The sequence below is a fragment of the Paroedura picta genome, chromosome 1, assembly GCF_049243985.1.
Source record: "Paroedura picta isolate Pp20150507F chromosome 1, Ppicta_v3.0, whole genome shotgun sequence".
NCBI lineage: Eukaryota > Metazoa > Chordata > Lepidosauria > Squamata > Gekkonidae > Paroedura > Paroedura picta.
In genome coordinates this window covers 20,026,264-20,052,906 of record NC_135369.1, presented here as the reverse complement: position 1 = coordinate 20,052,906, position 26,643 = coordinate 20,026,264, and the positions used below count along the sequence as shown (strand labels likewise).

General features: G+C 47.6%; 1 protein-coding gene across 1 annotated transcript; it reads left to right on the top strand.

The window, feature by feature from the left end:
• Nucleotides 1–26,305, top strand: LOC143831823 (ras-related protein Rab-11A-like). The gene is made up of 5 exons (XM_077325297.1): nt 1–253; nt 14,186–14,381; nt 15,978–16,171; nt 18,180–18,260; nt 24,117–26,305. The coding sequence occupies exons 1-5, from the start codon at nt 214–216 to the stop codon at nt 24,257–24,259; spliced, it is 654 nt and encodes a 217-aa protein (XP_077181412.1). The 5' UTR covers nt 1–213; the 3' UTR covers nt 24,260–26,305.
• The last annotated feature ends 338 nt before the right edge of the window (nt 26,306–26,643 follow it).

The following is a 26,643-nucleotide window of genomic DNA, read 5'->3' as shown; positions in this document are numbered from 1 at the left end:
CAGAGGGTAGCAACCTAACCTATCGGCCACCAGAGTAAGACTTTCTAAGGCCTTCCCCTGCCGGTTCCACCTGAGGCTGGTCTAAACCCAGGAAATCCCAGAGTAGTGAGGTCACCCTCTTTTAATCTTTTTCTTGGCCCTGGGACAGAGGCACAGGTGTGCTCTCAAACATTTTATAGGGGAGCAGTTCTTGGGGGATCAGCTTACTTCACCATGCGCGGCAAGGATGATGAATACGATTACCTGTTCAAAAGTAAGTTTTGTTTTGAAAGCTCCCTATTCCTGCTTGTTCTGAGACCCGTGAACTTCTGCTTCCTTCCTGATCTTAGCAGACGGCTTTTCACTTCTTACAACCTCCTTCTCGCCACTGAGTTCTTATAACTTTAAAACTACACCTCCCCCCCCCCATCTCTCAAAGCCAGGGGTTACTGCTCAGCACTGTAACTTCCATAGCAGCAATTATCCTCCCCCCCCCAAGCTCCATACAGCCCTTGAAACTGCCCCTTTTTGTTCACCTCCATGGGGAGAAACCTCCAAACATACAGCCTCAGAGTCTGTCTTTTCCGCCCACCCCCAGAGCTCCTTTCCTCAACATGCTCTATCTATCCTGCTCTATCCCATAGATTCTTCTCTGCCACATTGTCTCCTACATTCCCCACAACTGGTGCCCATTTCTTTCCCCTACACCCATTCCTAGTTCTTCGCTCGGCTACCCGGTTTTCAAAGCTGTTCTTTCATGGTGCCAGAAGCCTAGCTGTCCAAAATGTTGTGTGGGCTCTGGATTTGAGGCTTCTGGCTCTTTTGAGGTCGGTTAGTTGTCTCTTTGGGGTTGTAGCAGGCCATCAGAGTGGAAAGTCCCCATGCTGGATATGTCTTGTATGAAAAGCACCATCTGCTGCTTAAATGCCTGTTCCTCTTATGGTTTTTGCTTTGGCTGCCTCTTGATACTGGGAAGGGGGCTGATTGACAATCGTCTGCTGCCACGCAGGTATGCTAAATCCAGATAGGGAAATTCCTGGAGATTCCGAGGTTGAAACCTGGGGAGGGTGGAGGAGGGGAGAGCACAGGGCAGAATAATGCTAGATCCCCCCCCCCATCCTACCCCTGAGGCTGCCCTACCCTCCAGGGGAACTGATCTCCATGCCCCACCTCGAACTTGGCAATCCTAGCCCCAGCTTTTCTCTCTTTACTCATTCATTTAAATGTTGGCATGTGGGTTTGGGGGGTGGTAAGAAAAATGGCAGGCTGCCATGAAAGTTTGCATTTTGCAAAGATTGTGTGTGTCCATTGGGAAGAAAGAGAAATCTTGAATGTGATTGCCAAGGAGAGGTCTGATAACTATATAAATAAAGCATATTTTGATCTGGTCTTTGTCATTTTCAAAGTCAGCAGTGGGCTCTCCTCTATATAACAGTAAAAAAAAACCTCTTATAAAAATCATGTTGGAGGCTAACATACTTTATTAGTTAAGCAACCGAGGTTGTTTCGTTATTGTAAATTTGGTTGAGGCCAGGGGGAGATACCGGGATTCGATCTGTGGGTCTCGCCCTATGTCCACTGCCGAACACAGATGCATGGCAAGTACATCTGATAGTCTGTATAGTATACAACATCGTATGCCACTTTGTTGGCAGGATATGGGGAGCAGGGGGGGTTATGGGGAGGTATCTTAATTGTTGCCCACCATCTTGTTGCTGTTATATTGTTTTATTGTTAAGATTAAGGGGAAGCATGTTGTTTTTATTGTTTTATTGTATTGGGACAACCAAGCTCATTTTAATTCTATAAACCGCCCCGAGCTGACTTGTCAGGAGGGTCGGGATATAAATGTAATAATATAATTAATTTTTATTGATTGTACTGGTTTTTATGGTTGTGAGCTGCTGCGAGTCAGCTGTGCGGGATAGAAATTTAATAAATAAATTCACTGAGTAGCAATTTTGCAAGAGCTTTGAAAACTATTTCAGAACATGATTTTTTCCCCTTTTTCTTAAAGTCCTGTTGAGAGGACCGCAGCATATGTGCTAACATTTCATAAAGGAAAACATTTCTGTACCATATGCATCCCCCTTTCCACACCAGGGGTGATAGAGATCAGTTCATCCAAAGAAAACAGCTGCTTTTTTAAAGTGGACACTGTGGCATTATATGGCATCAAAATGAAGGCCACCAGCTTCCAGGTGGCACTGGGGGATCCCCTGAAATTACAGCTCATCTTCAGACTACAGAGATCAATTCCCCTGGAGAAAAAGGACGTTTTGGAGGGCAGCTTCTGTGGCATTGTACCACACTGAGGTCCTTGTTCTCTCCAGGTGCCACTCTCAAATGTCTAGAAGTCCTGCAACCTGAAGCTGACAACCTTACACCCCCCCCAATCTCCGCTGGCAGCTGAGGGAACCTGGAACCCTACCGAATCCCTCCCCAAGCCTGCCCTCCTCAGCTCCACCCCCCAAATCCCCAGGAATTTCCCCCAACCTAGAGCTGGCAGCCCTAGGCCTGCCTGGATATCTCTCACAATTACTAGGGATCTCCAGACAACAGAAATCAGTTCCCTCAAAGAAAATGGCTGCATTGAACTCGATGATAGGGGTCCCCTCTGTGTTCTGCCTGATGCTGCCACAGATGGGTAACTTATTTTCCTGCTCCTGTTCCCTTGCTTTTATGGCTCTGTCTTTGTTTTAGTCTGAGAACCTACACTGTATAGTGGTGATTGTCCAATCAGATCTTGAGAGGCAGCTTAGTGTAGTAGTTTAGAGCGGCAACCTCTGATCTGGGGAACCGGGTTGGATTCCTCACTCCTCTTCCCCGTGAAGCCTGCTGGGTGACCTTGGGCCAGTCACAGTTAACTCAGAGCTCTCTCAGCCTCACCTGCCTCACAAGGTACCTGTTGTGAGGGAAGGAAGAGAAGCCGATTGTAAGCTGCTTTGAGACTCCTTAGGGTAGAGTAAGGTAGGTAAAGGTATCCCCTGTGCAGGCACTGAGCCACGTCTAACCCTTGGGGTGACGCCCTCTAGCGTTTTCATGGCAGACTCAATACAGGGTGGTTTGCCATTCCCTTCCCCAGTCATTACCGTTTACCCCCCAGCAAGCTGGGTACTCATTTTACCGACCTCGGAAGGATGGAAGGCTAAGTCAACCTTGAGCCGGCTGCTGGGATTGAACTCCCAGCCTCATGGTCAGAGCTTCAGGCAGCATGTCAGCTGCCTTACCACTCTGCGCCACAAGAGGCTCTAAGGTAGAGTAAAGTGGGGCATAAAAACCAACTTTCCCTGTACATCTCTTCTTCCAATCTCAATCGGAAACCTCGCTGAGCAGAAGCCCTACCTGGCCCCATTTACTCCCTAAAAATAGTTGGAGGGCACCAGGAAAAGTGTCGACTGGCACCATGGCACCCACAGGAACCCAATTGGGGACTCCACTCTCCAGAGTAGCCATTATTTCCCAGAGGATAGAATCATAGAGTTGGAAGGGGCCAGACTGGCCATCCAGCCCAACCACCTGCTCAATGCAGGATCGGGCTAAGCATCCATGAGCTGTTAGCCACTGCTTGAAGACTGCCAGCGAGGGAGATATCACCACCTCCTTAGGCAGCCGATCTTTGTTGTCTGGAGACCAACTGTGATAGCGGGAGATCTCCAGGTCATACCTGGAGATTATCGATGCTGCACTAACCTATTTTGTAAGACTGTGTTGCAAAGATGAAACAGAGAAGGAAAGGAGGATGCAGCTTGCAGAGGAGGGAGGTGGAATAAAAATGTGATGTTTGCATTCTTAGAAGCTACTTTTTAATGCAATTTTCCTCCCAGGCCAAGCGCTAAATGTTTTTGTCTTTTTTTAAGACTCATGGGACTCTGTAAAGCTTTATGGACAGGTGGGGGATTACTGACAAGCCCTTAATAACCCTCAGGTGTTGTATGGAAACTTTTTTGCATTGCAAACTGACGCTTTGGAGGTTCATCGCCGTTGGACTTTGCCTCTCTTTGACTTGACCAGATGGGCTTGGTTTCTTGCTTGTAAATTGTCTTGTGTGAAAAGATGAAAATGATCATTTTGGAAAGTATTTACATAACTTGGTGGGGTTTTTTTTAATTAAAAAGGGGTGGTGTAGACTGTAGAAGGAAAGGAGAAGTCTTTTAGAATCCATCCAAGATAGGGGTGCCAGCTGCCAGAATGGACCTGGGGATCCCCGGGATTTACAACTCATCTTCAGGCTATAGAGCAGGGCTGCGGTCCTCCAGATGTCCATGGAATACAATTCCCATGAGCCCCTGCCAGTGGTCACTGGCCAAGTGGCCAATAGGGGCTGGGGGACCTGGCAGCTCTACCCAAATCTGCAGGCATTTCCTAACCTAGAGCCAGCTAACCCCCATCCCCTAAGGGTGGCAGGGGAGGACCTCTCAACCGTAAAATGGTCATGTCCTGTGTGTGGTTTCATGGCTTCATAGGCCCCTGGCGTACAAAAAATGCCCTCCCTAGATGGAACATCCTGCTTGATGTTCACATGCAACACATTCCTTTGCAGAGGCAGTCCACGTGTTCCTAGGTCTGGATTCTTGAGAGTGAAATCTGGGTCTTTGGTCTCCTCTGTTCCCAAGATCCACAGCAGGCAAAATGGCTGAGTCATTGTTGGCTTAAAACCCATAGGTTGGCCTGGAGATGTCTTGGGTTTCTTCATGATGAGCAGAGAGTCAGTAATGGTCCTGCCTGGAATGAAATCATCGGCTTTCGTTTCTGATGACTCGCCTCTGCTTTCTTTGTGGAGACTGGACTGGCAACTTCGGCAGCTGCACCTTGGAGAAGGTGGCTCTGTCCAGGCTCATCGCTCACACCCAGATCTTGGTGTGCAGGCCGGTCTTCTTTGTTTCAGGAGGCACAGACAGCAGCCAAATGGGGAAGCGTGACGAGAGGGATTTCCCAATTCACTTGTGTGAAAGAGGATATTGAGTTTGTGAGTTCCTTTTAGATTGGTTCTGTTTGGGAGGGGGATAACCAGCTGTTCAAGCTCAGTAGCTTTTTGTCCTGGGATGAAGTTGCAGGTTGGTAGGTGCAAGGTGAAGGAGGTGAGCATTTTGCGTGTAAGCAAGAGTACATCCTGCTTTGCCAGGGCTGGTCTGCCATGTCTATCAGCTTTTTATTCTGCCTTTCCTCTGAGGAGCTCAGAAAGGCAGACTAGGGCCTCCTCTTCTCCATTTTATCCTCCTAACAACCCTTGAAATGATTGTCAACGAGAGGTGAAGCAGAACATGCCAAAGCAGGATTACAGCTGAACATGAAGAAGACAAAAGTGAGGCTAATTGGAGAATTACACAACTTTAAGGCTGGCAGTTTTCTATGAAGAACAGGAGAGAAGCCATGTTGGGTCAAGCCAGTGGCCCAACCAGGCCAATACTCTGTGTCACACAGCAGCCAAAACCCAGGTGCCGTCAGGGGGTCCATCAATGGGGCCAGAACAACAGAAGCCCTCCCACAGTTGCCCCCAATGTACCAAGATTACATCAATCCCCAAATTCGTTGGCTCCATCATAACAACCGAAAGGGAGACAATATCCAAGGCGGGGGTAGTCAAACTGCGGCCCTCCAGATGTCCATGAACTACAATTCCCATGAGCCCCTGCCAGTGAATGCTGGCAGGGGCTTGTGGGAATTGTAGTCCATGGACATCTGGAGGGCCACAGTTTGACTACCCCTGATCCAAGGCATCAGAAGGAGATCAAAGAAGAAGAGTTGGTTATTATAGGCCACTTTTCTCTACCCAAAGGAGTCTCAAAGCAGCTTACAGTTGTCTTCCCTTTCCTCTTCCCACAACAGACACTCTGTGAGGTGGGTGAGGCTGAGAGAGCCCTGATATTACTGAAGAAGAAGAGTTGGTTCTTCTATGCCACTTTTTCTACCTGAAGGAGTCTCAAAGCAGCTTACAGTAGTCTTCCCTTTCCTCTCCCCACAACAGACACCTTGTGAGGTTGGTGAGGCTGAGAGAGCCCTAGTATTACTGCTCAGTCAGAACCGCTTTATCAGTGCTGTGGTGAGCCCAAGGTCGCCCAGCTGTCTGCATGTGGGGGAGCAGGGAATCAAACCCGACTCACCAGATTAGAAGTCCAAGCTCCTAACCGCTACACCGAGCTGGCTCTCTGTGGAGACTGAGGAGGGCAGCTGTGAAGTAGCTAGAAAAGATTCTTACGTCTAGGGATGTGTCACTTGTGAGCAAGATCAAATTAATTCATGCCATAATATTCCCCATCACTACGTATGGGTGTGAAAGTTGGACAATGAAGAAAGGTGACAGGAAGAAAGTGTGAAATTAGAGGAGAGTTTTCCGGATACTACCAGGAAAACAAATAAGTGGTATCTAGATCAAATCAAGCCTAGAAGTTAAAATGGCTGAACTGAGGCTATTGTACGTAGGTCAAATTATGAGAGGACAAGGGTCACTGGGAAAAGTCAATAATGCTGGGAAATGTTTAAGGCAACAGGGAAGGAAGAAGACCCCACATGATGTGGATGGACTTGACGGCCATCAGTTTGCAAGGTTGTTAATGGTAGGATGTCTATTAATTCATAGAGTCACCATAAGTCAGAGGCAACTTGATGGCACTACACACACATACATGCACCCAATAACAATTGCCATAACCCTAGGAAGTAGGCTTGAGTTTCACCCAATGAATTCTATGGTGGAATGAAGACTCGATTTCAAGACGTCCCATCATCTAACTCAGGGGTAGTCACTGGTGGTCCTCCAGATGTTCATGGGCTACAATTCCCATGAATTTGCTGGCAGGGGCTCATGGGAATTGTAGTCCATGGATATCTGGACATCTGGAGGACCACCGGTTGACTACGCCTGATCTAACTAACCTGGGGTCGAAATTCCAAATGTGTCCACAAGCTCAAAAATGTTGGGGAACCCTGCCCTATGGAGTCACTGTAAATAGGCTATTTCCATTGTTGAAGAACATAGTCAAACAGGGACCTGAAAGACCAATAGGCAGAGGTCTTTCTCATCATCCACTGTCTGGTCCTTTTAATTGGAGATGTTGGGAAGTGAACCTGGGACCCTCTGCATGCTTAGTACAGATGGGCCATGACCCCTCCCCTATATATTGCGATGTTGTTGATCTAAGCCTTTCCCCCCCTCCTTTTGTAGTAAGGATTTGTGCATTTGACATGTGAATCTAGGAAATACACCAATTTTTTAAAACTGTGGTCTTAATACTAGAGCATAGCCCTGTTCACAGTTACAGTGAATGACAACACATCCTTCCTGAAGATGCGTGCATCTGATTGTAAGAAAGTGCTAGCATGCATTGGCTTTAGAATTGAAACTAGGGACCAGAACAACTGCACATGTGTTGGCTGTAATATGCAAATCACACAATGCACATAAAGGACTAGCCTGGATACAACCATGGCAGGTGGAATGAAGATGTGTTCAGTGTAACTTGTGAATAGGACTCCATGTTAGGGACTAGGCCAGTGGTTCTCAGCCTGTGGGTCAGGACCCCTTTGGGGGTCGAATGACCCTTTCACAGGGGTCGCGGCAGGGCAAGCAGCTTGATGGGGGAGCACCATCCACACAGCAGCCTTGCAGATCGAGATAGAGAGTTAGACTGTCTGGAGCAGCGGAAAAAAGCGAGATCGGCATGGTGGGAAAAGAGGCAGAACTGAACTGAGAAACCCCAGGAAAACTGACCATTGGTCAGTTTTGGTTTAATTTCTGTGAAAGAACACTTGCATAATTTCATGGTTGGGGGTCACCACAACATGAGGAACTGAATTAAAGGGTTGCGGCATTAGGAAGGTTGAGAACCACTGGACTAGGCAAAGCTGTAGACGTCCATTTGACTAGTTTCAACCGGTTAATCAACTGGACAGGAAAGATCTGGCCACTGTGGGGCACGCCCTGGTGACCTCTAGATTTGATTACTGCCATGTGGGGTTGCCCTAGAGAAGGAAACTTCCGTGGGTACGGAATGTTGTGCTTCAAATGTTGACTTGGAGTGGGTCATAGGGACCTTATCACTCCAGACTTGGTCTATCTACACTTGTTTCTGGGCACGATTCCAGGTGCTGATTTTAATCTTCAAACTTTGTATGGCTTGGGATCAGACCTCCTGAAGGACTGCCAACTCCCTTCTGGAGCGAACTGACCCCCAGTCACGTTTGAAGTGTCCCATCTCCCGAAACTAGGCAAGTGACAACCTGTGAGAAAACGTCTTGGTTATTTTCTGAACTTTCTCTGTGGGGAGATTTGTCTGAACTGTTCCGTTGCCCAGTGGGTGAAGACTGTTTTGTTTTCTTTGACATCCCTTCGAGGAATCCCCCTTCTTTTAGTTGTTTTTATGCTTTGTGTGTAGGGATGCCAGCCTCCAGGTGGGAACTGGGAACCCCCCAGAATTCCTGACTATAGAGATCAGGTCCCCTAAATAGTTATTATTTTATTATTATTAATTAGACTTCTATCCTGCCGCTTTCCGAAGACTTGTGGCGGCTTACAACATACTCCCCCCCCCCCCCAATACAATCCACACATAAAACCCATTATTCACAGGGCTCTCAGCAAAGATAGGTGGCCTAAAAATCCCTCCCTCGAGCAGACCTCCCTAGGGGTGGGGGGTGTAGATATACTGTATTTGCCGGCGTATAAGACGACTGGGCGTATAAGACGACCCCCCCAACATTTCCACCGAAATATAGAGTTTGTTACATTACATTACAGTACTATGGGTCACTATGGGCAGCTATGTCTATCCCAACTGAAGTGCACCTGGCGTATAGGATGACCCCTCCACTTGGTGGCATGTTTCTCAGGGGGGAAAAGTAGTCTTATACGCCAGCAAATACTGTAATATTTCTTTGCTTTGGAAGGAGGACTCTACGGCTTTGTACCCCAGTGAGGTCCCTATCTTTCTCCAAGCTCCATCCCCAAATCACCAGAAGTTTCTTATCTTGGATCTGCCATCTCTATGGCCCCCACTCCCCGAGAAAACCTGACAACCATAATGTAGATCAGGGGAAGTCAAAGTAAGAATGCTGGCAGGGGCTCGTGGGAATTGTAGTCCATGGTCATCTGGAGGGCCACAGTTTGAGTACCCCTGATGTAGATTAACCACTTTACTGAGAGTAAGATGGAATCCTAAGTCTGGTTCTGAACAAGGTTTTATTCTGGTATATGGTTCTGGGAACTAGCCTATTCTAGTCCACAAACCCTTGTGGTAGAATAAAAATCTGTTCATTTTTTTCGGTGCCACAAGTCTTCTACTTTTGGTGCAACAGACTAATGTCGCTCCCCCTCCGCAATTACTCCCAGCATTTTGTTCCAGGGTATCAGGTTAGAATCCAGGAGACTCAGATTCAAATTCTCCTCTGCCATGGGACCTGCCATCGGTTGACCTTGGGCAGCCAAGCTATAAAGTGAACTGCTACTATAAGTGGGGGTTGATCCATGGTTAACACCTGTAGGTATCAAAAGCAAGCCAAGGTTTTTCAAACTTATGCCTTTTAACACTGCCCGTCCAAAGCTGCCCCGATGCCTCATGTCCGTTTGGCTCAACCAACTTGTTATGCTGGTGAGCACCAGGGATTAGGGGGAAGAGCTGCGGTTGGTTGGGGTGGTGGATGATTCATTTCCTGTTTGCAAATGGACAGCTCTGTGGCCAGAGGTAATTCCTAGAGAATCTTCAATTACTAGAGGATAATAGAGATAGAAGGGGCTAATTAGTTCATAATGGGTGGTATGATGGATGTACTAATAAGGTATGATTACCAGATGTCCTCTTTTTAGAGGACAAGTCCTCTTTTTTTTGGTGTCTGTCCACTTTTGGACTCGTTTAAAAAAAATCTGATGAAAATGACTTCTTTTTGGGTTGAAAAGTTAGGAATATTAATGGCAATGGGAGAGTTAGAAGGGCATTTGAAATGAGATTTGTCGTAGAGATTATTTGTTTGAAGTAGTCAGTCAGGAAGTAGGTCCTTTTTTTCTTGCTTTTCAAAACAAACCCTCAATACGGAATACGGTGCTCTAGATCAGCATAAACCAACATGGCTGATTCCTTCCTCTAAGTGGGTAGTAGGGAGAAACACAACAATTAACAAAGGATGACCAAGAGGAAAAGCTTTGTTTCAGTGGGGAAGAGTATTAAGGGATTCAGCAGAATACTTGATGGGAAAAGTGAGGTTTTTACAAGGTGGGTGTCAGACAGACCAGTTCTAGATTAAGGTTGCCCTGAGCAGGATAGGAACAACTGGTTTGTGGACCCAGGATCTTAGGCTGATTCTGCACTCACTTTGTTATTTCCATTGTGGATCCTGCTGAATTCAGATCGATTTGAACTTGCGTCTTCCTCCCCCCCCCAATTTAAACAAAGTGTTCTGCACTTGATTGGGGAAGCTCAGAGTGGGGAGAAGAACCAAGCGCAGCAGGGAGTCTCTTTCTTTCTTTTCTTGAACGAAGGTGGGGGGGGGGAGGGAAAGGATTGGAGACAGCAGAGGAAGGGGAATAAATCCAAGAGGCAAGTCTCTGCTGAGGGAAGTTAGGGCTCCTGGAGCACAGTTACTTTAAGACAAGCCTTGTAACCAGGGACCAGGAAGTCTGACTCCCTGGCCAATCAGGATAGACTGCTTTGCTATGAGGCACAGAGAAGGGAGTTAATTCGCAAAAAGCAGAAATCTGCACAGTTACTGATGCCGGTTTTTCAAATATCGAGGGTTTTGTCCACTTCTGGATATCACGGGCAAAGGTAGGGTCACTCCGGATCAATCATGCATATTGCAGAGGAAAAATTTAAAGCGCCCAAAATCAAAATGGAAATTGAATTCAGTGAAGACAAGAGGGATTTATTCGAGCTGGGAGTGGGTAAAAAGCCCCGTGCAGACTACTCCTTATTCAGGGTACAGTTCTGACTAAACAGAACTAAGGAGCAAGGACTAGGCTCCATCCCATGAGACTCATCCAATACACACACACCCCAATAGAGGGAACAAACTGTTCCATTGATTTAAGTGGGTTTTGCCATAAGATCACAGCTGACTTCTGGTGACCCCGGTGGTGTTTTCACAACAAGGGGATGCACAGAGGTGGCTTGTCATTTGACCAGCTCTGCTTGACAGTTTTCATGTTCCTTGGTGATCCATGGTGGTCCATGTTCCATCCAAATACAGACCAAAGCTGACCCTGCTTATCTTCAGAGATCTGACGAGATCAGACTGTCCTGAACTGTTTGTGTCAGTACAACAAATCTGGTACATAATTGTATACAATCAGTACACCACAAGAACAGAACTGTGTTTCCTAAGGTGGTGCTTGTGGCTGCCAGTGTGTTTGCTAGCCCCTGCTTCCTCCATTCCCAGAGCAAAGTGCCAGCCCTGGTTTCCCTCCCCATTGTTGGGGCAGGACACACTTCAGGAAAAGGCCAAGAAGCATCACCTTTATGCCTGCAGGAAATGCCTGTTTGGAACATCATAGGAGGATGTTTAGCTTGGAACTTCAGGAATATTTTTTATTGGCTCCAACTCCCCTGGCAAACATTTTATTGTGGTCTCTGCTCAATGTTCTCAAAATTCCAAAAGTGCTTATGGGTTCAAGAAGGTTGGGGGCCCCCTGGCAGAAATATATAGTCGCCTAACAAAATAGATACGGCCAACTGTGGACAAATGCATGATGCCTTAGCAGGTTTTGAGAAACCCCTGAAACATTCTTCAGTCTTCGAGAAACCCCCGAAATGATGCAATCATGAAGAATATGGTTGGGAAGCATCACTGTGTCCATGTCCACCTGAGGGCTTGTCCCTTCTCACCCTCTCCGGTGTGGGGGGGCAGGTCAACATAACCATATATGTTCATATCACCGGATGAATGTTTAACGCAGGGGTAGTCAAACTGCGGCCCTCCAGATGTCCATGGACTACAATTCCCAGAAGCCCCTGCCAGCATTCGCTGGAAGGGGCTCCTGGGAATTGTAGTCCATGGACATCTGGAGGGCCGCAGTTTGACTACCCCTGGTTTAACGCATTAAAACATATATATATTATTATTTATTTATTTGATTTTTATACCGCTGCTCCCGTAACTGGCTCATGGCAGTTAACAAAACAGAACATCCCGACAATTTAAAATCCCCATAAAACAATTAAAACAGTTCACAAGATATAGCAAACATAGCAAATGGTGGCGACCTAACATGCCCCCCCCCTATTCTTGGCATTAGTCAGTGTAAATGAAATAGTAACTGAAAGCGTAACATAAAATAGAATAAACCCAGCTAGAGGATGCGATTAGGACCCTCAACAGTCAAGCACTATAGTTCAATAGGGTCTGGGGGGGCATCGCAAACCCCGGAATTCCCATTAACCCCCATCTGGAAAATCCTTCTAGGGCCATCAAGAAACCAAGAAACCTGGTTGAGAAAGCTGGTGTCTTAGGGTTCATGGACAGGAATTTACAGGTTTCTGCACTAGAGACAAAATGTATATATTCTAGGATTGCCAGCTCTGGGTTGGAAAATACCTATAGATTTGGGGAGGGTGGGGTGGGGTGCAGCCTGTGGAAGGCAGGGTTTGGAGAGGTGAGGGACCTCCACACATTAAATTGCCTGAGTCTACCCTCCAATTCAGCTATTTTCTCCAGGGCAACTGATCTTTGTCGGCTGGAGATCAGCTGCAATAGCAATCCCTAGCAGGGGTGGCCAAACTGTGGTTCCCCAGATTCCATGGACTACTATTCCCATGAGTTCCTGCCAGCAATGCCAACTGGCAGGGGCTCATGGGAATTGTAGTCCATGGACATCTGGAGGGCCGCAGTTTGACTACCCCTGGTTTAACGCATTAAAACATATATATATTATTATTTATTTATTTGATTTTTATACCGCTGCTCCCGTAACTGGCTCATGGCGGTTAACAAAACAGAACATCCCGACAATTTAAAATCCCCATAAAACAATTAAAACAGTTCACAAGATATAGCAAACATAGCAAATGGTGGCGACCTAACATGCCCCCCCCCCTATTCTTGGCATTAGTCAGTGTAAATGAAATAGTAACTGAAAGCGTAACATAAAATAGAATAAACCCAGCTAGAGGATGCGATTAGGACCCTCAACAGTCTAGCACTATAGTTCAATAGGGTCTGGGGGGGCATCGAAAGCCCCAGGGTTCCCATTAACCCCCATCTGGAAAATCCTTCTAGGGCCATCAAGAAACCAAGAAACCTGGTTGAGAAAGCTGGTGTCTTAGGGTTCATGGACCGGAATTTACAGGTTTCTGCACTAGAGACAAAATGTATATATTCTAGGATTGCCAGCTCTGGGTTGGAAAATACCTATAGATTTGGGGAGGGTGGGGTGGGGTGCAGCCTGTGGAAGGCAGGGTTTGGAGAGGTGAGGGATCTCCACACATTAAAATGCCTGAGTCTACCCTCCAATTCAGCTATTTTCTCCAGGGCAACTGATCTTTGTCGGCTGGAGATCAGCTGCAATAGCAATCCCTAGCAGGGGTGGCCAAACTGTGGTTCCCCAGATTCCATGGACTACTATTCCCATGAGTTCCTGCCAGCAAAGCCAACTGGCAGGGGCTCATGGGAATTGTAGTCCATGGACATCTGGCCACCCTTGCATCTAAAGGATGGTTATGCATGCAGTTATGTGTGTGAAGTGTCATTAAATCGCTTCCTGCATACGGTGATACTACAAAATTGACAAGAAGAGTTGGTTCTTATATGCCACTTTTCACAACAAGAAGGAGTCTCAAAGCAGCTTACAATCATCTTCCCTTTCCTCTCCCCACAACAGCCACCCTGTGAGGTGGATGAGGCTGAGAGAGCCCTGATATTACTGCTTGGTCAAAACAGCTTTACAAGTGCTGTGGTGATCCCAAGGCCACCCAGGTGGCTGCATGTGGGGGAAGAACGGGGAATCAAACCCAGCTTGCCAGATTAGAAATCAGCACTCCTAACCACTACTCCAAAATGGTCTCCAAAATGTTCTATTGTTAACTGCCTTGCTCAGATCTTATAAAATGAGGGCTGTGGGTGGAGTCAACCCATCTCGTGTAGGGTCTTCCTCTTTTCCTCAAACAAAATGGGCTACGTGAACTGTTCAGGATGGGTAGCAAAAACAATTGCGTGATCTCACCCCCATACCCATCTGAAGGGTAACCATTCTTGATTTTTTCCCCTTCTTGTGGCTTCTCAGTTGTCCTCATCGGCGACTCTGGAGTAGGGAAGAGCAACCTGCTCTCGCGATTCACCCGGAACGAGTTCAACCTCGAGAGTAAAAGCACCATTGGGGTTGAGTTTGCCACACGCAGCATCCAGGTAGACAACAAGACTGTGAAAGCCCAGATCTGGGACACAGCTGGACAAGAGCGCTACCGTGCCATTACTTCTGCGTAAGTACAGCAGAAATCCCTCTTGGTTCTTTTAGACCTTTTGATACCTGTTGATGCCCATGGGTTGAAAAGGGCAGGTGCTTCACATTCTTGTCTCGCTGACTAGTACCCATCCCATGTTATGTTGGTAATATTCTTGCTGTGCCGCAGCTTGAAAACAAGCCAATATGGAAAGCCCTGACCGGGATAGCCTAGCTGGCATGATTTTGTCATATCTCAGAAGCTAAGCAGGGTCTGCCCTAGTTAGTACATGGATGGGAGACCACTAAGGAAGTCTAGGGTGGCTGTGTAGAGGCAGGCCTCTGCCTATTTTCTTGCTTTGAAAATCCTATGCAAGGCAAGGGCTCATGGTAACTGTAGTCTGTGGACATCTTGGAGAGCCACAGTTTGGCTACCCCTGCCCTAAAGGGTCACCTAAATTGTCTGTGACTTCATGCCACTTCCCACCAGCAGTTCCTTTGAGGACTTCAAGAAACCGCAGGGTAACATGAAACCCTGGTTGAGAAAGCCTGACCTATTGATTTATTATTTATTTATATTTATTTATATACCACCCACCCCGAAGTCTCAGGGCAGTTTACATGAAACAGGAACAATACAGGTTACTCAGTTCGTAATAATAATGTGATTATAACAATAATAACAATGTAGTAATAACAATAAACAGCCTTGTAGAATGGTGGAATACTGGAGAGGAAATTGAATCAACTTGTACTGAAGGCCCAATGGGTTGGGCGGAACTGTAGTGATTGTCGTCGGAGGAGGAAGAAGAAGAAGAAGAAGAAGAAGAGTTGGTTCTTATATGCCACTTTTCCCTACCCGAAGGAGGCTCAAAGCGGTTTACAGTCGCCTTCCCATTCCTCTCCCCACAACAGACACCCTGTGGGGTGGGTGAGGCTGAGAGAGCCCAATTATCACTGCCCGGTCAGAACAGTTTTATCAGTGCCATGGCGAGCCCAAGGTCACCCAGCTGGTTGCATGTGGGGGAGCGCAGAATCGAACCCGGCATGCCAGATTAGAAGTCCACACTCCTAACCACTACACCAAACTGGCTCTCTGCTTGGGGGCCAATGGGAAACAGGCCCTGCAGAACAAATGTTCCTAAAAGAATATAGCAGCCAAGTAAGGCCAAGATAATAGAACACTCTCAGCAGATATAATGAGAAAGAGACCTCCTAATCTAAAAAGAACCACTGCACAATGAAAGCAAGATGAAAAGCAGGTCAAGGGAACATCACCTGGCAACCATGAAGACAGGTTTTTAAAAAATTACATGGCAAGATTATGAGAACAGTGAACATGTGAAAAGAAACATTGCACGACAAGATCATGAAATCATTGAACATGGGAACAAGGTCTCGATAGCAACTGAAAAGTGCTTTAAATAAAATAACAAATATGTGGAACATATGGCCATTTGTAATAAAACGAACTGCCAATTAAGCATTTTTAAAAATGCTTATAAAAGTTTGCTTATTATGTTCATTGTTTTTTTGAGGGGGAGCTATGCTGTAGAGCAAGTCCAGCTGCAAGTGATCTTCTTGCTGTAGAGCAAGTCCAGCTGCAAGTGATCTTCTTTCTCTCCCCTTCCCACAGTTACTACCGAGGAGCAGTCGGGGCACTTCTTGTCTATGACATTGCTAAGTACCTAACCTACGAGAATGCAGAGCGCTGGCTGAAGGAGCTGCAAGATCATGCGGACACCAACATCGTCATTATGTTGGTGGGGAATAAGAGTGATCTGCGACATCTACGGGCCGTGCCCACTGACGAGGCCAAAAGCTTTGCAGGTACAAAACTCTGCCGGGCCTCCCTCTTTCTCAACTTTGACAAACCCATGAGATGTTCTTCAGGCTTTGTGAAACCCCAGAAGTGGCACAATGGGGTGGAATATGGTTGGGAAGCAGAGCTGTGGACACGCCCACTCGAGGTCCCTCCCCTCCCCACCCTCTCCAGGCCCATCAGTGGCCATTTCGGGAGGGGTGGTGGTGGTCATGACCATATATAGTCATATCACCTATTAAATGTTTAACAAATTTAAAATATATATACATAGATAATTAACTCCCGCCCATTTGGGAAACCCCTCCGGGGCCATCAAGAAGGCCTGTTTTAAAGAGCTCACAGCAGCGTCCAGTAAGGGACCCATGACCCATAATATCCTTTCAATAACCCTGTAGGCTGAGATATAATGACCAGCCTCAAGAAACTCATGGCTGAGCTGAGGATGTGAGCTCAGGTTTCCCCGATCAGATTCCAGCATTTTAGCTGCCACCGACCATATAGATGCCTATACAGATTTCTCAGAATAAAAGGATATAGAATAATAGAGTTGGAAGGGACCTCTGGGGTAATCTAGTCCCCTGCACCATGCAGGACACCCTATTGCTGACAGTGTAACCTGCCACACCCTTGAATATGTTGGGGATGGAACTATTTTAAGTACAAGTACAATGTACATACTTCCTCTCCATTGCAGGTCTGTTACAGGTTCATGCCAATCAATCGTTTGCATGTTTTTACATCTGCCACTAAGGGTGGGGGGAGGGCAGTCCACAGGGTGTAAATGTAATAAAAATCCTCAGAATTGAGCAAAGCCAATATTCTGCACAGCTAGATACAAGTCCAGTAGCAATCTTTTGACCACAGAGGAGCCCCTGAAATAATTTTTCAAGCTTTGAGGAGCCCCAGAAGGGATGTCAGCTGGCCACGCCTTCCAGCCATGCCCCTGGAAAGTGCCATGGCACCAGAAGTGACATCAGGACCCACATTAACAGGCAGGCTCGAGGAAGACTAAGGAAAGACAGGAGGTGGGTTAAGGTGAGAGTAGGTGTGCAGGCTCTGCTCCCTCTCAGGCACAGAAACCACAAGAGAATTCAACTCATGCTTGGGAGGGGAGGAAAGGGAGCAAAGGAAACGGACAGTTCCCTAGCTTGTGACAGTCTATTAAGGTAAAAGGGCAAAGGCTGCAGACCCCCTCCAGAGCTCCCATGGGCCCTTGGTTGGGAATCCCTGTCTTAGAGACTGACAAGATTTTCAGGGTGTGAGCTTTCGAGAGTCAAAGCTTCCATTGTCAAATGTTCTGACTTATTCGGAGATTCAGAGATTCTGCAGTGGCTCAGTGTGGAAGGTCTCATGTACAATCCCTGGCATCTCCAGTTAAAAGGGGATTTAAGCCACTGCCAAAATAGACATCACCAATCTTGAGAGAGCAACAGTCTGACTCAGGAGAAGGCACCGCTTGCAGGAGTGGGTTAAGGATTTGCAGGCCCCATAGCACCAGAGCCAGTTTAAGGATTTGCAGGGCCCTAGCAGAGTACAGTTGTGGTGGGAGCTGCCATACCAAGGGCATAACCCCCCCACACACACACACACACGCACACAGTGGAAAGTGGTATCACTCCAAATGTCCTTAGAGATGGGAAGGAGGAGAGAGGCTACAGCCCTGATCCATGGGGGGAAGGCACCATGTGGGGCTCCTGGAAATGCAAGCTCTGTAGCACATGTTACACATGTTGCACAAGGCCTGTAGCACGTGCTACATGGATAAACCGGCTCTGACCACGTGTTTGTTTCTGACCATGTTCAGAGAAGCTTTGTACTTACCTCTGAGTGAACCCTAGCAGCTCCTTGTAGGTCTGCTGATAAAGCAGAGTAGACTTTCCAGATGACATAGCTTTAGTAGAACTTGGAAGCAATTGCTTCTTGAAATTAAGTGCTGAAGTCTCAGGAAATTTCGTGCCAAAGTGGAGATGTGCAGATAAGGTCTAACAGAGATTCTCTCTGTGCCTCCGGCAGAAAAGAATGGCTTGTCCTTCATAGAAACGTCGGCTCTGGATTCCACCAACGTGGAGACTGCCTTTCACAACATCCTTACAGGTAAGTTGTCTCTCATGCATGCGCCTTCTTCCACGTCATGGGGTAAGCTCTAGCTATGCCCTAACACGTATAGGGAGGCTATGCTACCTGGGATGGGCTGACTACTGGTTTCTGGAGTTCTGAAACAGATGTTATGTAATGCTAGTTATGGGCAGGGTGGTCAAGAGCCACCATGGGCCCCCAGACCAAGATTCCCATCTGGGTGTATCCCCCTCTCCCATATGACGCAGAGCCAAAGACAACCGCGTAACTAAGCAAAGCATTTGGCTGGCTGTTAGCATGCCTCTATGCTTTTTTTAATCATTGAGAAACCCGAGAAATGGCATGACCATGTAGATTATGGTTGGGAAGCAGAGCTGTGGACACGCCCACTCAGGGCCTCATCCCTGTCCACCCCCTTTTTAAGCCCATCATTGGTCATTTTGGGAGGGAGGGAGGGTCAACATGACTGTATATGGTCATATTACGGTCATAAATGTGTATTAAAGGCAGACCTGCATTATAATTTTTTCATTCCATGAAAATCGCATGCCCTGATCCCCCACCCCATGCCGAATTTTGTTCCTTCAGTTCTCCGTTGGGCAATAACCCTTTATAATCCCCTGCACTCCATCCCTGCTTGCTCCTCATTCAGATTAGGACACAACTGTATATTAAATCCTAGCCATTTAGATCTGGCAGGTGGGTTCGATAACTCACTTTGCTTCCTACTGTGGGACCATAGAAAATCTTTCCAATAAATAAGCCTTAATACCAGATAGGTCGACCTAAGCTTTACAGACACCGGAAGGTGTCTCAGCACCCCTGAATCAAGTTTAGTGACGCAGAATGTGGGAATTTGAAGAAGAGTCAGCAGCTGGCAGCCTTCTGGCCTAGTCCAGCCTGTCTCCAGCTTTCCTGCCAACTTGCTAGGCTTCAGCAGAGAAATGATATATCACTTGTATCCAGTTCAAACACACACACACACACACACACATGATAACTTGATGGTTCGGTGTGTGCTGGAAAGATTTAGAAGACTTAATTGAAAGGGTGAGAGGAACTGGGAGTTGTTAATAGGGAACCACTCTCTTGCTTCATGGTGGGAAAGGCCGAGATGGTTGCTAGGTAACCACTCTCACCTGAGCTGGCCTGTCCACTAAAGCAGAACCTAGGTGAATGCCTAGAGCAGGGGTAGTCAAACTGCGGCCCTCCAAATGTCCATGGACTACAATTCCCATGAGCCCCTGCCAGCGTTCGCTGCCAGGGGCTCATGGGAATTGTAGTCCATGGACATCTGGAGGGCCGCAGTTTGACTACCCCTAGCCTAGAGGCAGAAGCAGGCTGGTGAGACTTCCTGCTTTCTACCCCAGTTCCGTGTTGGCCAGCATGGTGTACCGGTTAAGTGCAGCACTGACTAATCTGGAGAACTCATTCTTCCCATGCAGGCAGCTGGGTGACCCTGGTGACTCACAGTTCTCTTAGAATTGTTCTCACAGACCAGATCTTCCAGAACTGTCTCAGCCCCACCTGCCTCATAGGGTGTCTGTTGTGGGGAGGAGGAAGGGAAGGTGATTGTAAGCCGCTTGGAGACTCCTTCGTGTAGGGAAAAGAGGAGCATAAAAAACCCTCTTATTTTTGTTTTCTAAAGCTGGTAGGATAAAAATATGGGATTAAAACACAGAGTTTGGGTGAGTCATAGAGCACTGTGCCCCTGAAGCTGGGGCACCTGTCTACAACCTCTAATTGATCACCCCAATTCATTGATCCTATCTACCACTCCCTCTAATCTAATCCAAATTGACTGCTGTCTTTATTGATTGACCCAACTCTATTGATTGATACAACTCAAACTGATCACCCCCAATTTATTCAACCTGTCTACCCTCCCTCTAATCCTTATCCAAGATGATTGCTCTCCCTACTGATTTATCCAACCCAAACTGATCACACAGAATTAATTCAAATTCGATTGCCCCCTTTAACCCAACCCCTTAATCAACTCACACCCCCATCAATTCCCTCAATTAATTCAATTCGCTAACCAAAAATCACTCAGTGACCAAGACAACTTGTGTATACATCAATGCAATCAACTACATCTAATCAATCCAACTGAGATTCATCTCCCAATGCACCATATGATCTAATACTTAATCCAAACAGACTCAACACACAACACACACCTGGACTGGGCAACCCTGAGATGTCACAGCTGGGGATCAGGGCCTCCCACCAGAACCAAACACCCACTAGAACCAAACACCACAAACAGATCACCCCCTACATGTAACTAACAACTGGAATGGGCAGCTCAGAAATGCCATAAGTAGTGATCGGGGCTACCCCTCCAGAGACACATAACCCCACCAAACAGCCCTAGCAAAATGGAGGAAACTTGAATAGAGCTAACAGGAACCCATAGGGAAATAGAACTGTTAAAACAAAACCAACTACCAAACATGGATGACTCACTTACACCAAGAGGAACCGAGGGAAGAACAATAACAGGGGACCCAAGGGGGTCAGGGATCCCAATAATAAGGGGAAGAGGCAGAGACAGTGGAGGGAGGAGGTGGGACATGAGGACCCGAAATACAATCATATCTGGGCCCCTTCTAACCTCCATCCCATTCCTTGGGACACTAGAGACAAATGTGAATAACCTGCCTCTGACACTAATGCTGTGCAATGCCAGGTCAATGCCTTGGGTGGGGATCAATTGAGAGCATGGCCTTCTGGCTGGTGTACCGTATGCCAATTCACCTCCAGATGCCCTGCCAGCCCTGCTGGAGGCAGTAGCAGCCTGAACATTATAGTCCATGCTGAGCTATTGTCCTCTAGAAATGGGCTGGGCCTGGTGTCAGCCGCGGTGACACTAGGACTCTTGCAATTTGTTGTTGGCCCTACTCATCAGGCAGGCCACACCCTGGACCTCATTTTTGGCGTGGGTTTGAACGTGGACCTGGTCACAGCAAATGCCATGCCATGGTCAGACCACTACACCCTGGATGCTCAGCTACCATTCCCTCGTCAGTTGGGTGCCAAGTGGATTTTAGCTCACCCACGGAGACTTATGGATCCAAATGGATTCCTGAATGCTCTGTGGGACCCAATGCCTCCTGACACTTCTCTAAATAGTCTGATCAGCAACTGGCAGAACAGAATATGGCCGCCATTGATGAGGTAGCTCCCCAACATCCTCTCTGCCCCCATCTCAGGGCAGTATACATATCTTAATCAACAACAATATAATGGGAACAATAACTTAAATAGGCCCCCAGAGAGGTCAGACTGGTTCAGGGCATGGATGTCTGAGGGGGATCTATGGATGTTGTTGGGTTTGGTTGATCACAGGCAAATGCCACATCACAGTAGAAAACGTGGGCCTTCTTGCTGCTCCTGGTAAGCCCCCCCACCCCCGCAGTTGTTAGGAGGAACCTGGCAAACCTACAAAGAACTTCCAGAGGAATTGCATGATGGTCAGTGTGGTTTGGCCTACTGGCTTTTGCTGCATGTGGCTATCCAAATTTCAACCACATCTGGGCTTGGGTCCACCAAATTACTTCTGTGCATGGAACAATTTCTGCCTATGGGATTCAACTTACTTCCCCCTTCTTACTTCCAAAATAAACCCCCAAATGCTATTTGGGGGAGGGTAAGCTCAGATTTTAGGATAGTGTATTGGGCTGCAGCAGAAGGAAGACTGTAGGACTGCCAATCTCCAGGTGGAGATCTCCTGGAATTACAATTGATCTCTAGGTGACAGATATTCATCTGGAGAAAATGGATGCTTTGAAAGGTGGTCTCTATGGTACTGTACCCCACTGAAGCGTGGTGCAGTGGTTAAGAGTGGTGGCTTCTATCAGGCGAGCTGGGTTTGACTCCCTGCTCCTCCACATGCAGCCAGCTGGATGTCCTTGGGCTTGTCACAGCCCCAATGATGCTGTTCTCACAGAGCAGTAATGTCACCGCGAGTGGGGGGGGGGACTTCCCATTCCCTTTAGCCCACTTTGCGGGCCAAAGGGAACGACGGCCACCCGCTAATGCCCTCCTGCCTGCCTCCCCCTTCAAAGCTCATTTTTAAAATGGGCTTTGATACTAGTATGACATAAAGAGAAGAAGAGTAGGATCATTCCTTCTAGCACTTGCCCCTCCCATGTATGTTATCAAAGACAGAGCTTGCGTCCCTATAAAACTGGACACACTTAGCTTTCCTTTATTGTAGTTTGCAAAGCAATTTTCCCCATTGTATGCCATGCTCTTTTTTCTAAACTGTCAAGTTTAAAGATTGCATAGCATCGTCCCCCCCCCCTCCCAAGTATAGTATTCAAATGTGGAAATTTAGTAACATTTTGTTCTTAAAAGAGATGGGATTTTTGTTCTCCACTTTTCATTACCTAAAGGCATCCCAGAGTGGTTTACAGTTAGTGGCGTATCTAGCCAATTTTGTACCCTTGGCAGCTGGACAGGGCTTGGTGCTGTGGACACGAGGGGCCTGAGCCCCATAGTTGCCCAAGAGAAACACCTGCTTGTGCCCTGGGCCTGCCCCCCTGCCTAATGCCTTCCCCATGGGCGGGGGCAGAGGGCCACCCACCTTGAGCTGTGAGTCCTCCCCCGCCTGGTGAATCCACCTGTGGGTGCTTGTGTTGGTTGGGTGACTGTCAGGTGGCACGCCATCACACAGGAGAGCTGTGCCTTGCCTCAGATCTGCAGCATCTGAATGGGCCAGCACCGTGCTCCATCTGCAGAGGCAGGAAGCGGGTGCCTGGGGATGGCCCATACACACAGCAGACTCCCGTTGCCAGTGGGCAGGGCACAAGTCTCAGCCTCCACGGCTCCCTCCCATGACACCTTTTCATGTTGCGCTGAGGGCACATGCTACCCCCTAGAGACACCTCCGCTTACAGTTGCCTGCCCTTCTTCTCCCCACAACAGACTCCCTCACACTTACTGCATGAGAGGCTCCACACTGGGCTGCAGCCTGCTGTTTGAGCCAGGACAGGTTCCCCCAGCTCTTCCTGCTCCTGCACAGGAGAGCATTTTGGCGGTTGCACCTCGTCCGCCCCGGATTTGTGCTCCCACACAGCAAATGGGATGGCGAGGTTCCACCACGCTGAGGGGCGACAGAAGCCTGTTTGTTTGTTTAAGAATGGTATTGCATACCACTGCAATACTGTGTTCTTAAACAACAACAAAAGTGCCCCAGGTGGCTCTGATGTGCAGCACAGCGGAGCTGCCTGGGGCATTTTTTGTCCCTTCCGGGACACTGTACCCAGATGAGGGTGGGGAGGAGCCGGGCCAAGACATCTCGACTCTTCCCTTCCCGACAGCCCTTGCCCAACATAGGCCCTGTCAGCGTCCAGGGTAAAAAAGGGAACGCCACAGGGCCTGAGTCAGGCCATGACTGGGACGACCCTGGGACAGCGCTGATGTCATGCAGAACCGAGAATTTGCCCTGCCACCAGATGAGCGGTGAATTGGGGAAAATCCCTGGTGCATAAAAGGTGCCTGTGAGATAGGTGAGGCTGAAGGAAAGGACGACTGGCCCAAGGTCACCCAGCTTGCCTGCTTGTGGAGGAGGAGTGGGGGATCAAACCCTATTCTCTAGATTAGATACCACTCTCTTAACCACTACACCAAGTTGGCTTTATCTAAAGATTCCTCATAGTCTGCGCCCCCAAAGTGTACTGTATTTATCTCGTGCATAAATCCAGCTCTGGTAGGCTCTCTATGCCAGATTTAGGCTGAATGTGTGGGGATGGCCCTTCTTTTCCTATTGCTTATGTCTGTTGCACTGTGTATACACGACTACCGTATTGACTTCACCCATCAATCCAGCTTCCTCTTCATTTCTCGTATTTCATGCTTTTCCAGAAATCTACCGGATTGTATCCCAAAGGCAGATTGCCAGCGGGCAGCCAGAGACGGAATTCAGCCCCAGCAGCACCATCGAGCCCATCAAAGTCCTGCCAACTCACCAGGAAGGGAAACAAGCGCCTTGCTGCCAGAATATATAATCAGCCAGGACAGCAAGGGGAAGAGCAAGTTGGGACAGCACTGAGTAACTGGGAAGGCCTTCCTTCTCCTCCTCCTTCTTCTGGCATCCGATCTCCGATGTGTTGTTCTGCTTCATGCATGTCCTACAGAAGCGCATGCCGGATCATGTCCTTCCCCTCATGTTTTAACCACTTCGCTTTAGATGTAGGACATCCTGATTTGCCTTGCAAGATAAGGGTTGTTTGAAGCTACTGTTTAGAATGCCAGTAAAGGTCCAGAGAGAGGCAATTAGAGGCCCTTAGCTCAAGCCTACCCAAGGAAGGATGCCAGCTGGCCCTGCAGAGAGCTCCCCCATCCATATCCTTCATTACTGATGACGCTGATGCTGTCCTGATGTGGCCTCAGGACCAGCCTCCTGGCCTAATCCTGTTCCTGGAAGACGGATGCACTGGAAGAAGATGGTGGTTGTTATGCAACTATAAATATGGCTCCTTGTATTACCTGCTGCGATCTGGAGTCTGTAAAGAGTTCACAGGTGGTTTCTGAGGCAGATAGCCTACACCCCACAATGGTAAAATCTTTATCATGCTGCATCCCCGACTACTGTATACTTCCTCCTTTATTTAGGGCCTCCTCTGGCTATGTTATGTGCAAACAGCCCCCCTCCCCTCCCAAAAACAATCCCCCCCCCAAAAAAAACCCACACAAGTAGTTGCGATTTTCCTCCCACCTTCCAAAAACCAGGCAGAGATTAAAAGGGTTTGGTGTTCCTTCCACCCACTCAAAATACAGAAAAATTGAGCTAATTGGTGCTCTTCTGCCTTCTATGTAGGTCTCTGAACTCAAACCAGTCTGAAATGAAATTCACATTCCCTCATGACTTTCCCAGAGGAACCTTGGGAAGGATAGTTCTGTGAGAGATGGTTAATGTCAGCCTCTTCAGGGGAGCTGCAACTCTCAAAGTACCTTTGAGGGAAGCCAGGACAAATTAGACCTGTATTTAAAAAAACAAACACTCCTCTTCATAACGCAATACTGACCTATAGCTAGGGTCTACTCCTACACAATAGGATAGCGCAGGGGTAGTCAACCTGTGGTCCTCCAGATGTCCATGGACTACAATTCCCACGAGCCCCTGCCAGCAAACGCTGGCAGGGGCTCATGGGAATTGTAGTCCATGGACATCTGGAGGACCACAGGTTGACTACCCCTGGGATAGCATCTAGGGCTCCACTGAGTGAGTTGTGGCCTCGGTTAAGAGGCCAATGTGAGGCATGCCCAAGGTGGGTCTCCCTATGGGGCTATGAATCTTGGTGGCCCCTTCCCTCAAGATTTGACATTGCCTTTTGCAATTGCTTCAAAGAATTTAATGTTCTGGGTGTGCCTGCTTGCTAAAAGCGCAACTTGCCAATCAGGTCTGGCCAGGGACGCACATTTAAGTGGCTGACAGGCAGCTTTGTAGCCAGCTCTCCACTTTCACCATTCAGCCAAGCTAAAGTAATATCATTCTTCCTCATCCCATATCATCCCATTGGTAACTTTGTCTTGCCCATTCAGGTGGGGTTTTTAAAAGTTAGTTCTGGCAAAGGGATTTGGTTCCCTCTTCTCCTTTGTTGATCAACTTGGCAATTCTGGCTATTTCATATACAACTTCTCACACAATAAATGTGTGCAAGGCCTTTGGGGGCAAAAGGAGAGGACAAAAGCCGCCATCAGACAGCCTTTTAACGTACCTTAACTTCTCTGCTGTTTTATTTATGTCTTAGCTTCACCCACATCCTCAGAGAATCCTGGGAGGGTTAAAGAAGGCTTTAGCATTCCCTGTGGGTTTTGCGGCCTAACAAGAGTCACCAACTGGTAAAGATGGACAGTTCTTGAGAGACAAAGAACAAAGTGTCACGTCTAATGGTTTTGTTGTCACACTTTGGTTCCAACTCCAGCCTTCGTGTAAATAATAATTTTAATGTCTGGAATTGCCTTCCCTCATTGCTAGAATGGAATTGTGTGTGTTGTGTGTTTATTGGCATTGAAGTGTTGAAATAAAAAGCGATATATATATATTGACATTCGGAAAGTTCTGGTTTCAGTGTAGGACAGAAACCTAGGCTTCCAAGCATAAACCTTTCTGGGTGTTACAACACTGGGCCTCCCAAGAGAAGGACAGATGAAGAGGAGGTGGAGGAGGAGGAGAAGTTCTTATATGCCACTTTTCTCTACCCGAAGGAGTCCCAAAGGGGCTTACAATCTCCTATGATTAGATGCAAAGGCGTTTCAGTGGAGAACTATTAATTTTTAAAAAATGGCAGGCATCGTGGGACCTTTAAAAAAAGGAGAAAGGGGACTGGCTGCCTGGATTGATTGACAGGTAGAAGAGAGTTGCGTATAAACCGTGCTGCTTTCTTCC

Bases quoted from the DNA above. Each gene is read 5' to 3' on its own strand.
- LOC143831823 (XM_077325297.1), top strand. From the start codon at position 214: ATGCGCGGCAAGGATGATGAATACGATTACCTGTTCAAAA. The intron at 254-14,185 runs GTAAGTTTTGTT...GTGGCTTCTCAG, and splicing joins ATACGATTACCTGTTCAAAA to TTGTCCTCATCGGCGACTCT. The intron at 16,172-18,179 runs GTACAAAACTCT...TGCCTCCGGCAG, and splicing joins CGAGGCCAAAAGCTTTGCAG to AAAAGAATGGCTTGTCCTTC.